General features: G+C 36.5%; 1 protein-coding gene across 1 annotated transcript; it reads right to left on the bottom strand.

The window, feature by feature from the left end:
- Nucleotides 1-3,631: 3,631 nt before the first annotated feature.
- LOC125656580 (uncharacterized) lies at nucleotides 3,632-13,577 on the bottom strand. Its single transcript, XM_056145637.1, has 7 exons — nucleotides 13,540-13,577; nucleotides 12,524-12,573; nucleotides 8,946-8,978; nucleotides 8,530-8,862; nucleotides 6,813-7,052; nucleotides 4,344-4,419; nucleotides 3,632-3,911 (listed from the first exon to the last, which is right to left on the bottom strand). The coding sequence occupies exons 1-7, from the start codon at nucleotides 13,575-13,577 to the stop codon at nucleotides 3,632-3,634; spliced, it is 1,050 nt and encodes a 349-aa protein (XP_056001612.1).
- Nucleotides 13,578-14,682: the final 1,105 nt, after the last annotated feature.

The following is a 14,682-nucleotide window of genomic DNA, read 5'->3' on the forward strand; positions in this document are numbered from 1 at the left end:
TAAATTTCTTTCTTGCAAGTACATGAGGGTATGAACTGTGACACTTCACGACAATACACTTCATGAAGCGCGTTGGTTATATTGACATTCTACTTTCATTTTATATTGACATTCTACTTTCATTTTATATTGACATTCTACTTTCATTTTATATTGACATTCTACTTTCATTTTTGCTGGAATTTCCGGACATGCTATTTTAAGATCATACCCACATTGTTCACAACTTCCTCATATGGCTGTCATTACAATTGTTAAAGACATCGAAGACAAAAACATTGAAAATGTAAATATAGATAAATATATAGTCATTTAATTAAAATTAGATGGTAGATCCACTATGTGAGCTGAACTAACATCTAATTTTAATAAGATTGATGAATACATGTAGATAAAAAGTACAATAAATCATTAACACAGAAATGTAAAGTAAATACAAAATAGAAAACAAATGGTGGATTGAAAAGAAAGGCATATCACATTTTAAAAGCACAACATTCAATAGATGAAATAATCATATTTCTGATCTCGTTTATACTTGTGTGCTTAAATATATTAGTTCAAATTTAAAATGGCAGTGAAGAAGACAACAATAAACAATAAACAGAGCTATGAAATCTTAACATGCTCCTATTGAAGTGCAGTATCTTAAATTTTGTAGAAGGAAGGAGGGGTGCATTTTTTATGGCAGCATATATTTATTTTTTATATACAAAATACAGTTATCCAATAGCTTTTCACCCACTAAATCATATACTAATAGGAATATGTACAATAAATACAAACTTATATGTAAACATGGCCAGCACAAAGTAATAAAATGTGTGCGGTGATTTAAAGTACAACAATATATTACTGATGTACTTCATATCAATATCAAGAGGCCCATGGGCCACAATGCTCACCTGAATCACCTGGGTCCTGTTGTCCTTCGTCAGAAGATCTCAGGACAAAATTTGACCCCATATTATGACCTCAACCTGGGTTATGATTTAACTTTAATCATCCAACGTGGAGTTGCTTCAGTATTGATATATCCTAATATGACTAACATTAATTTCGGCTTGGCTGAATATTTGGACTGCATGACGCCTTCACCGAATCTTGGAGCAGTCCTTCATAATTCATGTCTGGAAAGTTACTTTCAGCTTCGGCCAGTTCTAGCAATTAATGTATATTGGAAAACCTTGATCTTTGTCCATCACCGTCCATTTGATATCAAGCATCTTTAGGACAAGGGGATCATAAATTGTAAATATTAGGACTCCTGCATCCCTGGGCCCATAGGGGTGGGGCAAAAATTGACCAAGTTTCTAAAATCTTCTCTACAACCACATTTCTGTAAGAAAAAACTAAATGCATAGTGATGTAGAACAGGAGGAAGGCCTCTACCAAACTTGTAAATTTCATGATCCCCGGAGTAGAGGTTCTAACTCTAGGGAGGGACCAAATTTAGTTATAGTATTTATGTGTACAACATTTGAATAACATCTTTGATGCTATAAGGTCAGAACATCTTGTCATGTGACTCACGAGAAATAATGTGAAATGGTACTGCCAGGCAGTTCTTCAGATGGTGTTATCAATAATGTACTAGACTTGCTATTAAATTTACACTAAATGGATATTCAGCATGTCTAAGTAGTCCTTATGAAAATTGTAAATTTCATAATCTCAAGAGTATGGGGTTTTGGTTAATCCTACAAGTAAGAGCCTTGGTGTGAACCTCTAGCATGCTGGAGTAAGGTTTTGGTACTAGGGTGGGGCCAACATGGTCAAAGAGATTAAATGTCCTTATCATTTGAAAGACTTCTTTAATTTTGCTGTCAGATACTATTACAAAAACTAAATGCATATTTAGGAAAATCAGAAATGGATATACTAAAATTAATGTTGGTTGTATATTGTTTAATGTCCCTCTCAAGAATTTTGCACTCAGAGACATTCTAAAATTGTGAATTTTGCAACCCCAGGGGTAGAGGTTCCAAGTCAACTCGGCAGAGTCAATATAGCTAAATATTGTCGAATGTCCATCATTTAATATTATTTTATTGACACCAGATAAAAGTAAAATGAATGGTGTAAGAGGAGCAGAAAAGGGTCCACCATTTGAATGCTTCATTGATATCGTTTTCTTGTTCAGGAGTCAGTTTGTCCCACAGCTGGCGCTGTTGTCCCGCTTGGTTATCAGGGCTTACCTGGTACTTATTTTGCTTTATTTCAACAGGAATTTATTGATCAAGTCAATCGACTTCTCATGCATTTTATAAAACTGTTATAAATAGCCTGCGTCCACAGTCAGTATGAATTTGTGATTTTGGGGATAGGTGTTCAGACTCTAAGGTTGGTTGGTTGTGTGTTGTTGATTGTCCTGCTTGAGAATTTTTCACTCCTATGGATACACTTGATCCCCTATTGGGACCCCATCTTATTCCCTATTGGGACCCCATCTTATTCCCTATTGGGACCCCATCTTATCCCCTATTGGGACCCTATCTTATCCCTTATTGGGACCCCATCTTATCGCCTATTGGGACCCCATCTTATCCCTTATTGGGACCCCATCTTATCCCCCATTGGGACCCCATATTATCCCCTGGCATTGGCTTTCATTTGAAGAAACTTTAATCTGCATTATCTGGGGATACTTGCATATTAATATTAGTAATCATGATACTATTGCTCTTGAGAAAAAGAATTACAAAGTTTGTCACTATATACATGTATTCCCATGTAAAGCTTATTTCCCCTATTGTAGCCCCGTCCCAACTTGAATCTGCACTACCTGAGAATGTTTGCATTTTAATTAATATAACTAATCATGGTCTTGTTGTTCATGAGAACATTTTCCCTATATATCCCTGCATAAAGCTTTATTCCCCAGATGTAGCCTCACCATGAGGGCATGATTTGAAAATCTGTTGATGCTTGCTTATCATTATGACTAATCATGGTAATGTTGCTCTTGAAAAATATTTTAAAAGTTTTCCCTTCACATTGTGATGTAAAACTTGGTTCCCTTATTGAAGCCGCATCCTTTCCATGAGGCCATGACTTACACAAACTTGAATCTACACTACCTGAGGATGCTTGCATATTAAAATGACCAATGATGGTGCCTTTGCTGTCCTATATATTATCCCTATATTTAAAAATTTTTATCCCCCGTTGACTCCACCCTACCCCGGGGTAATAATTTGAATAAATTTTGATCTACAGTCATTGAGGAAACTTTCGCATATACATCTAGGTCTTGTCTTATCTGGTCCAGTGGCTTTAAGACTTAAAAGGTGCTAGCTCACCATACTTTAACTATTTCTTAATTATCTCCCCTTTAAAAATGGCGTGACGGTGAGGCAGTCACTATGACCCATCCTTTGATTAATTTAGAATCCTCTTTACCAAAGTTTTGTTTTATGGAAAGTTTGGCTTAAATTGTTCCTGTGGTTATAGAGAAAAAGTTATCCAAAAAAAAATGTGTAACGCTTACAGACACACTAACACCGAAAAAAAAAGGTGATCAGAAAAAACCCACCTTGAGATTCATGTAGCTCAGGTGGCTAAAAAGTAGTTCAAATTGAAAACAATTGACAATATCCCCATCGATATATCACCAATTCCTACAATTGATCTAAAATTTGGCAACATCGTATTCATACGCATGGGGAGGGTTGCCGTTGGGTTTCTCATAATGAGTGCTGTGGTGTCTCTGCTCATCATATGTCCAGTTCCAATGACCATCGACGTTTGACTGCATGGTTCTTGGATCTGCATTATGACATTTGCTACAACGGCGCTGCTGCACTTCGGTTTCGTACACCGGAAGTGAACTTAGGTAGGTTCCAGCAGGGATTTCTTCGTAGATGTCATTGTTTTCTGGCAACTTTTCTGGTTTCCCGTTCCCGTTATCCCTGATACACAAAAAAAAGTTCAAAGTTTAATCAAACGTGTTTGTGATCTTTCATTTATAACAGAAACTTTGATGATTAAATTATATTTAAACAGCGACAGGCAGTGACAGTTCCATCGCCATTTACGCTCGGCATGAGGTGTGAATGTCACGGGTCCTCGGATATGACCTTAAAACGGATGTCCCGTGTCACAGTAGGTGTGGCACGCTAAAGAACCCTCACTGCTCAATGGCCGTAAGCGCCGATCATAGGCCTAAATTTGAAGCCCTTCACCGGTCTTGGTGACGTCTCCATATGAGTGAAAAATTTTCGAGCGAGACGTTAAGCAAGATACAATCAATCATATATTTAAACATATTGATTACAATTAAAGTTGCGAAAGCAGCACTAGTTAGTATATTCGCAAGAAATTCAAAAGTAAATGTTCCAAACCGTGTGAAATACTTGAACGTAATCATCGCAGCGTAACACGCAACAGCAGTGAGAAACACCAGCAAAACAGCAATCACTGAAAAGAAAATATTGGACGTTAAAATTCTGATGCATGGCTGCAGGAGGTTGTCCGTTTTAATTATTTGTAATACAGGTCATGATACGTTCACTTCGCAGCTGGGTGGTCCGGGTTCGCTTCTCGATTCACGTTAAGCTTAAGACGTTTAAAATAGGTGGTGGCTATTACTTCACCATGCGCCTACAGAATACCAAATTAACATTTAATGCATGGCGCATTGAATTGAAGATATTAATTATTTAAAGATATCATTAATTCAATTATTGCTCTCATCAATTTAATGTCCTTACGCGGTGGGTACAAATGCTTATCGCTGCCTTCGTCTAAAGGTTGATTACCAGACATCATGCAACCACCCAAACTGCTGGGACACACAATTTTAGTAAGTTTAATCATCTTTAGTTTAATAGCATATTGAAAAGGATAATGATTGCGCACATTAATTGAATTGATGCGCACAGTGATTCATTTGAAGAGGACAATAATTCAATTATTGCGCGCATGAATTGAATTATTGCTCTCTTCAATTGAATTACAACGCGCATCATTCAAATGTTGATATCAGCATTCATTTAAAGTGTTTATTTTCTCTTACACATGTATGGTATTATTTGCCCTTTCTGCCGCCCATATAAATGGAGATATACCACCCACAGGTGATTCTCCATGCAAAATATCACAAGAATTGGTTATATGTGTCTATGGATTGTTGGCATGGTTTTATCTGAGACAAGCACTTAAAACTCTTAAATAATTACCCATGTGTTTTGTTGTAATTAATTTATCTTGAATAAAACCCAATATCACTTTAAGTGACTATTGCACCTGACCTATCGCTCTGAGGGTTTCTTGCATTTAAGTCTGATATAACGGTTACGCAAGAACTTTAAAATCAAAGGGGTGAATCAAAATGGATATATTAAAACTATTAATTTGAGAAAGGTGCAATATGGTTTATATGGTTGTTTATAATTCTTCTATCAGGCACCTTGATATAATCTGTAGGTAGCATACTAGGGAAGTAGCTAGGACTATTTCAATGTATAGGCCCGGAAGATAAATCCTTCGGCTTCACCGATCACAAAAGGGGGATCGCCCCGGGAATTTTTTTTAAAAAATATTATAGGACTCATTTGCACTACTCTGAGCATCAAAATGATTGCAATAGACATTAAATATTGTGCAATTTTTCAGCGATTTTTAAAGTGTTAAGTCGAGTGAGTCATTGGTGATCACCATAAGTTTAGAAAAAATATATAACCATTATTTACATCATGAACAGTACATTATAAAAAGAAAAGGTCTGACGGAATAATATTTTTACATCTGATTAAAACCATGATAGCGTTCCTAACTTCCTAGCAATAAACAACCATAGCGTTCTTAACTTCCTAGCAATAAACAACCATAGCGGTCCTAACTTCCTAGCAATAAACAACCATGTTCCTAGCAATAAACAACCATGATAGCCTTCCTAGCAATAAACAACCATGATAGCGTTCCTAACTTCCTAGCAATAAACAACCATGATAGCGTTCCTAACTTCCTAGCAATAAACAACCATGATAGCGTTCCTAACTTCCTAGTAATAAACAACCATGATAGCGTTCCTAACTTCCTAGCAATAAACAACCATGATAGCGTTCCTAACTTCCTAGCAATAAACAACCATGATAGCGTTCCTAACTTCCTAGCAATAAACAAGCTTAAAAGCAAAACTATAATTATTCAAAAAGCTTGGTTCAGAAAAAAAAACTTTTCAAAGGTAACGACTAAACGTTTATTAATTATCAAACTTAATTACCAAACTTCACTACAAAAAAGTCATTAATCATCATATGCCCATGTAGACGGGTGTGACCTTTCATATATCTATAGACGCTTTGTGCCAAGTTTGGTTCCCAATACATTCATTAATAACTTTGATCCCCTATTGTTGCCCCCACCTAACACCAGGGGTCATGATTTTTACAAACCTGAATCTCCACTATTTCAAGAAGCTGTCATGTAAGTTTCAGCTTATCTGACCCAGTGGTTCTTGAGAAGATTTTTAATTGACCCAATCCTATTTTTGCTATTATCTGCTCTTTGGAGGGGCATGACCATTCATTTCAACAAACTTGAATTCCCTTTACCTAAAGATGCTTTGTGTCAAGTTTGGTTGAAATTGGTTCAGTGGTTCTAGAGAAGAAGATGAAAATGTGAAAAGTTTACGGACAGACGACAGAAATATGGTGATCAGAATAGCCCACTTGAGCTTTCAGGTCTGGTAAGCTAACTAGAAATATATACATGTATGAACATATCATTTTTTGCAAACATCTATGTTTTGAGAAAAAATGTGTAGACACGTGCCTACTCGAGCCTTACGAAGCTACGCCCCTGTATACCTGTGTATAACGTCGATTGATTGCATCGTCTGTTATCTACATAAGGGGCCAAACTAATATTCTTGTCATAAGAAAAACCATCTGATTGGTTTGTTGTCGGAGAGTCTGTGGTGACGTCATCTGTTTGTGTAGGTGTAGTACTTCCGTATGCTGATGTGACCTGTTCTGTGGAAGTCGGGAGAGTTTGCTCAGTGATCTCCTGGTAACAAGTAACTGACATCGCGGCACTGGAACTACCAGCTGAATAAAGATTAAAATACATGATATAACATAGATCGAAAAGAAATTACTCGTGTTTCTATTGTTTTTGTATACCCATAATTCAAATGAATTCAACAATTTATTTCCAATAAGCAAAAAAAAAAAAAAAAAAAAAAAAAAAAAAAAAAAAAAAATCTTGGTACATGCAGTCATGACCGCCCGCATTGCATGAAAGTGTTCTCTTTAGAGAAGTCGAGAGGCATAGCCTTCATCGACTTTTCTTCGCATGCATTCATGTTTTGATTCTGGAAAACGTGTAAATGCCGGAGTCTGTGACGGTTTATGCTTCGACCGACCCTTCGACTCAGATGTGCCTGGATTTACTCAAAATCACAATTTAACTGATCTCCTATTGTGACGTCGCTTCTCCCAAGACCAGTTAACGTAAACCCGGGGACAGGGGACATGTTGAAAATGGATTAAAAGCAAGTAAGTGTTGACTTCTTTGTGATAGTTTTGTGCATTACTGTTAAATGTTTGAAAACAACTTGTCTATTGCGTAAATCCAGGTACATCTGAGTCGAAAGGTCGGTCTAAGCATAAACTGACTCCGGCATTTACACGTTTTCCAGAATCAAAACATGAATGTTTGCGAAGAGAAGTCGATGAAGGCTATGCCTTTCGACTTCTCTAAAGAGAATATGCATGAAAGGTGAAGATGACGAACAGTGATCAATCTCATAACTCCTATAAGCAATACAAAATAGAGAGCTGGGCAAACACGAACCCCTGGACACACCAGAGGTGGGATCAGATGCCTAGGAGGAGTAAGCATCCCCCTGTCGACCGGTCACACCCGCCGTGGGCCCTATATCTTGATCAGGTAAACGGAGATCTATATCCGTAGTCAAAATCAGTGTGCCAAGAACGGTCTACATGAAATAATCGGTATGAAACACACCAGACACCAATTGACCCAATGCTAGGCTGTATTGGCAAACTAGATCGTTATAACGACCATATAATTTGGGAAAAGCTGACTTTAAACGAGACTGTTGAAACCCCTGCACCATCCATTTGTTTGTCAGTAGCCTGCTTCGATTTAAAAACTGATCATACGCAGAACAAGCTGTTGCGTATCGAATCAGATGAGAGATATAAACACCATATGCAGGTGATAATGGAATATTGCTACATAAATATGGGAATTTGACAATGGAGAAGCTGAAATCATCCCGATTGTCATAAAGTTGAGATGTTGGTTTGCCGTTAATATCTACTGCGCATGCGATAGGTTAGCAAAGGTATCACGCTCCGTTTCAAATTAGTTTTCACCTTGGAGATCGAATAACAATGTTGGTGATACAATGTACCTTTTTGATACCGTTCAATAATTCACGAATTATGATTGAATATGAAAAATGATTAAGCACGTATCTCTGTGAGGGCGATGTAAAGAAGGGATCGTTTAGAGTAAATATATTAAATTTTCCTCTGAGAACAACAAATGTATTACTTATATCTAGTCTGTAACAGTATTGTACATCATAGGGGGCATTGTGTTTCATCAGTTTTATCTCCAGAGTGTTCCCCTCTCTAAGTCCGGAAACCGTTGTTCCTCCATAGCAAGGGATTACGTCCCCTGAATGCGGTTTATCATTTTTTTGAATATGGATTTCCGAACCACATCCAACGTAACCAGGGGCGGTAACTTGGCTGAAGTGGAATTGCTTCCCTTGAATGACGAGGACCTCACAATGGCATGTGGTAACGGACAGGTGCTTGGCCAAGGAGAAATCCATCAGTAGGCTCGATTTCACCATTGAACCAGCCTCGCACATATTAATAACTGTCAAAATAATAAAGAATATTACATATACTACCAAATATGATTTTTGTTGAATGACAATTGTTCCATTTTATAAAAATTACCGGGAAGGCCATCCTTTGGACATGTTGAGGTTCCTGGAAAGATAACAGAATCTTTGTGAGTCAAAAGTGAACATGATTATGCTGCAGGTAATAGGCGGGTTCTTAATTACTCAATATTGATATCACTCCTACATCTTAATCACCCGATCTGTTTGGGGATTGTTTCTGATCTTCCATAACAACGTTAGATATATTCAGTAAAAAGGACAGGCCGAAAACTGTCCATTTTGTACAAGAAAGAACTGTTTTGCGCCTTACTATGTACGAGAGTTCTCCAAAGGGAAATAACTTAATTGGACGTATTACGAAACCGGCGTTATTCGCTTTGAATTAGGAAATATGAATGCTCTCAGTGTACGGAATACTGTTTTATTTTATACCAGTCACCCAGTTCTCACTTATATATAACTGTCCATTCTGTAAAAACATATTCCAACTTAAGGAGGTATGCTACACTAGAGAAATTTGATGTAGATGAAAAGTGGAGGATATGTACAACAATATTTTGAAGTTGAAAATTTTCAAATTTACTTTTTGTCAAAAAATACAGTTTTAGTAGAAGGTAATCTGAAAAAAATTTAAAACCCCTGCTGGACTCGAACCTACGACCTACATCTCAGCAGCCGGTATTCTTTTTTTTCTCTCTCTCTTTTATTAACAGCCGGTATTCTAACCTACTGAGCTACTCGGCTAGGTATTTAAATCGAAAAGGAAAAGTCAAATATTGCTGATATCGATTTTATCATCCATGTTTTTAAAGGAAGTCAGCCATTATGACGATGTAGAGTACTACCTTAACTATTTTAAGGACCTGTGTGACGTTTCTGACATTTTCTCTAAAATTATTTTTATCTCCGCGATATGAAGAGCTCTTGTATGATTCCTAAATACATGTAGGTTTGAATCATATCAATCTAATAAAGATTAGCTGTTTTTAATCCGCTACTACTAATTTTAAGAATCAGTAGCAGATTAAAAACAACTAATTTTAATTAGATTGACATTTTATATTGTAGTAATTACGTAGATTGTATAATGGCCTGGATAGGTCAGTGGTTAGATCACCAAGCTCATAATGCAAGGTTCCAGGGTTTGCTCCCAGAGTTTATTCCAATTATTTTTTATCCTTCTTTGCTATGTACAATAACTTGTTAATGTCCACATGTATACATTTACCTATAATCTTCTATAATGCATAACAGCTGACTTTACATTTTTTACTTGCAACAATCAGAAATCATCAAAATATGCTAACTCTAAAACAGCCAAAGAAGTTTTGTAGAAACGAGATATAATTCAAGTGAATTATACGTAAAATGTCGCAAATATGTTATTAAGAAACATTGCGTATATTTATCAGAAAACAGATACAAAGGACAAAGGCGTGACATCACAACAATGAGTTGATTAACGATACACAAGAACAAAAAACAATGTACACCGTTGTTGACAAATCATTTTGTTCTAAAAATTTTGGAATCACAACGAAAAACAGAATTTGAAAACTTAAAAGATAAGAGGATAATTGATCTTTGTTGATATTCAAATATGACACCACGTGCATGTTTATTCATGCCCTGAAATTGATAGTGAAATTGACTATCTCTATATTTTTACCGTGACAATTTTTATTTGATGCATATAGGTACTGAAATTGTACCTGTGTCCAACAGTTTAAATGATAAGAGTTGTTGTTTTATTTGTCTTTAAGTGCTTCTTTTATATTATGATCAACATGGCTTACTGACCTTCAGTTAAAGTAAAAAAGTAAATTCCAAAGCAGAAAGAGATGGCTAGCATGATGTGTCTTCTGAAATAAAGACTGACCAACAAGAAACATAGCCGATCCGTATTCTTAATGTCAATAATCACAACATTTCACGAATCCGCAATTTTCAAAATGAAAGCACTGCATAGTCATCTCTTATATCAATACCATCAAGATGCGTTTTGTATATCAAATAGTTACCTGCAAAATCAGGTAGAAAATATCGCCATGGTAACGCTCTACAGATGCTTCGTCGTACGAGTCGCTTTACGATATCGATTATGAAGACAAACTTGGATTTCGAACTGTGGATAAATACTAAAACGCTGAAGTACATGTGCTTCAAAATTTGACGTATTTCTTGTATTGATAGTTGCTCATTTCCTGTAAAATAACTTCTAACAGAAACAAAGTGTTATATCGAATATTTCTACTCGTACATGTATGTGGAAACACGTAACCCCATGATAATAGGCAAACCCATCTTTGGTGATACCGTATACCAAGCGAATAGGAGAGTGTTATACGAGTCAGTTTTACCATTTTTCTGATCGTTGTAGTCTGATGAAAAATAGTGTACAGATACTGTGCTACTGGGTGATGGATGGGAGAGTTGTTTTTCTTTTGTTTGTAAATACGCAGGAGTCTTCAAGTTTTTTGGGGTTTTTTTTTCATTTAAATTAAAATAAAAATCCGGAAAAATTAACAATCAAATAATTTTGTCCGCATTTTTATATTAATTCAATTGATAAAACTTCAGAGAAAATACACACACCTTTCCTTCAGAAAAAGCTATTCATCATTAATTTCAATGTAAAAACAGCGATGTAAGGATATTTTACGTATCCAATAGCATGCAGTGCTCGTATGCATTACAATACGCAAGTTGCGAGTTGCACAATAGGTCTTTCCCTTTGTGGAACTCTTACGCACAGTGAGATGCAAAATGCATGTGAAGCTTGCGAAACGCGCCCTCTGGTGAGAGAATGACGCGGTGGGTACAAATGATTATCAACCACCCATACTGCTGGGGCACACAATTTTAGTAAGTTTGTGATTAATTAAAGAATCCGCCTGATAGATAAAACCAAAAAACTGGCTGTAATAACAGTCCATGACTCATTGCAGTGAATAACAGACACAAGCAACGTTTACCAATTTATTCATATAACAGCAATGACACATCCGGGATATACTGAAATGGACAATATCGGCCGCATGTGAAACTTTTGTGGGGTAACTGGGGAGTCGCCCAGTGAGCCAGTTTAACTTAACTTGTAAGGGGTACACTGGGGGGGGCCCGAGTAAAACATTCAGTGCCCAGACCTGAACGGACGCCAGCGTTCTAAGGAGGTAAGCGAGACCCACCCTTCTCACCCTGTCTCCTGCAGTGCTACCTGGTATGTACATTATCATGTTGGACATAAGCCCCAAACATGCATCAGACTGTAGCATCCCCTCACTGAAGTGAGGTGGATGTGGGCCCAACCGTCCCCGGTGGTGGCCCCACTATTAGTTTACTTGTTTTAACTTGTACGACTTTTAGTACTGTAAATTGCCCCCTGCTTTAGAAGCAGGTGGGGGAAACAACCAGGTTTTGGAGCAGAAACAGTCATCACATACCATTACCGACTCCCCAGTCCCCAACCCCCCCTTAAACATGCGACAGTCTAATTAATTAGACTCAAATACACTGTATCCACAATTTGCCTTAATATTCAAAATTCCCCCTTAACATTTAAAAAGTTGTTATTAAGGCACTCCATCCCGAATGGCAATGCAGTCACACTTGGTGTGGTCCAGGCTTTACCATTTACTTTATCCAGGTAACCTGTTGGAAGTCTTCGTCTGTTGCGAAACCTATGAAAGAGAAGGAAACAGCAGAACCAAAAGGAAAGAACATGTATATACAAATTAAAATTGGGGGAGGGTGGGTGGGTGCTTCGGTTGGAAAAAGTGTAATGAATGGGTTCGATCACAGGGAGTACCGAGTGTGACGTAGTGCATACAAATTAACTTGTACCATCTAGCCGCTAAAGTCACGTAGACCCGACCTACTGGGTGTATCAAAATTAATACGGACTATTTGATATAAACTCAAATAATCTCGATTACTTGATAATAAAATAGTTCAAACAAAAATCGATAATCTCCATCTTTCTTTGATTGTATAAAGTATCACTCGTGCAGAAGAGAAAATAGAAAAATAAAATTTAATGAATACATGTATTTAATTTAATGGCCTAATTCAAACAAATATTACTTTTCATGTGGTCAGTTTAATGTATACCAATGGCTGATATAAACAAAATTTACGCTTTCAGAACTTTTATTCTTATTTACAATGTATATAGCTAGTCCATCCAAGCGTTCAACAGAATATTGAACGTACCTCTATCACAGAAGAGCTGATATCTCGGAACTCGCTTGATAAACAATACTACTCTCGTGATATGCGATAGAATGAATGATCCCATGTTATTCTAGAAGAATTTTATACAAAATTCTATAACCTAAAATCAAAACAAAGCATGTACAAAGATAAAACACGGCAGGTATGGATCACGTAGGGCATTCATTCAAATTTCAAATTCTTTATCAATTGGCTCAACACACCAACATGTAATAGCTACCCAAAGTAAACTGTTCTAACACTAAAGATAACTGTAAATAGACACGATCACGAGGTCTGCCGTAAGATTCTGCAATGACGCGATCAATACAATCCAAATGACAAGTTTGAACCTAACTCAACGAGCAAACGATAATGCTTCACAAACATATCTGTAGTTTTAGCGATAGAAAGAATGAAAATTTCGAACATACGGCCCTGTTGAAATCTTCGGTACGTAACGGATCGCCATGCTTGGTGACATTAGTGATCCCTTAATACACAGCCGCTATTTGCTGACTATGTCGGAACGAATAACTTTGCTTCAATATTGCTTCACAAATTCTGTATAGATTTTGGAATATCAAGTAATTCCACCTCCATGTGACTTTGTACTAGTATGGGTTCAAAGTACAAAATCTGTATTAATTTACATTAGATGTTGCTTGATTTAATCAAAAGAGCTAAAGGAAACGTGTTTGTTGCCACTGTTTTAAAGATGTTAAGAAAAACATGAACAGAAGCATATGTCAATATAATAAAATTACACTTTTTCGTGAAACAACACAATGAAAATAAAAACTGGTTAAGATGATATATATTTTAATCATTCTGGACAGCAGGGAAATATCATAGTTTATGATAGCCATACAATTGAGAAAATACCAACATTATTGTCTTTGACAACATAAAATATAGGCAATTGATTGTTTATAGAAAACAACCTTTTTCATTAATATTATCCAAAAGTTTGTCTTTTTATGTACCCAGAGAATAAAATACCAACAACAACAAATATTTCTATCATGCCCAAAGTTTAATTAATTAAAGATTTTGAAAAACATGATGTCACATAAGGAAAAAGCTACCTTAATAATTCGAGTTATCGACATTTAAATCTGCGTCCGTAAATCCAATACTAAAACCACTAACGATACTGTATATTAGAGTTCAATCACATCTAACATGATATGACTTTGACCCTTTATTAGGTAATAATTGGTCCTTTGCCAAACCAATCTAATTAAAATCATACTTCTTAGATCCGCGCCGTATACTTTGCGTAGCGATTGTGAGCGTACATGTAGTTACAATTGGACAATATATATGTACAAGGACCCCGATGACTACTCCCCTTTTCACCCCGACCCTCGACTAGAGTGAAGCATCAACAGGGTGAAAAGATGGGGTTTTCTTACAAAAAAGTATACAGTAATGTGAAAATGAATAAAATTAAACCGATTTGCAGAAGTACACCTCTGGTGTGTCCAGGGGTCCGTGCTTGCCCAACTATCTATTTTGTATGGCTTATAGGAGTTATGAGATTGATCACTGTTCGTTATCTTCACCTTACATTG

The sequence above is a fragment of the Ostrea edulis genome, chromosome 7, assembly GCF_947568905.1.
Source record: "Ostrea edulis chromosome 7, xbOstEdul1.1, whole genome shotgun sequence".
Taxonomy (NCBI): Eukaryota; Metazoa; Mollusca; class Bivalvia; order Ostreida; family Ostreidae; genus Ostrea; species Ostrea edulis.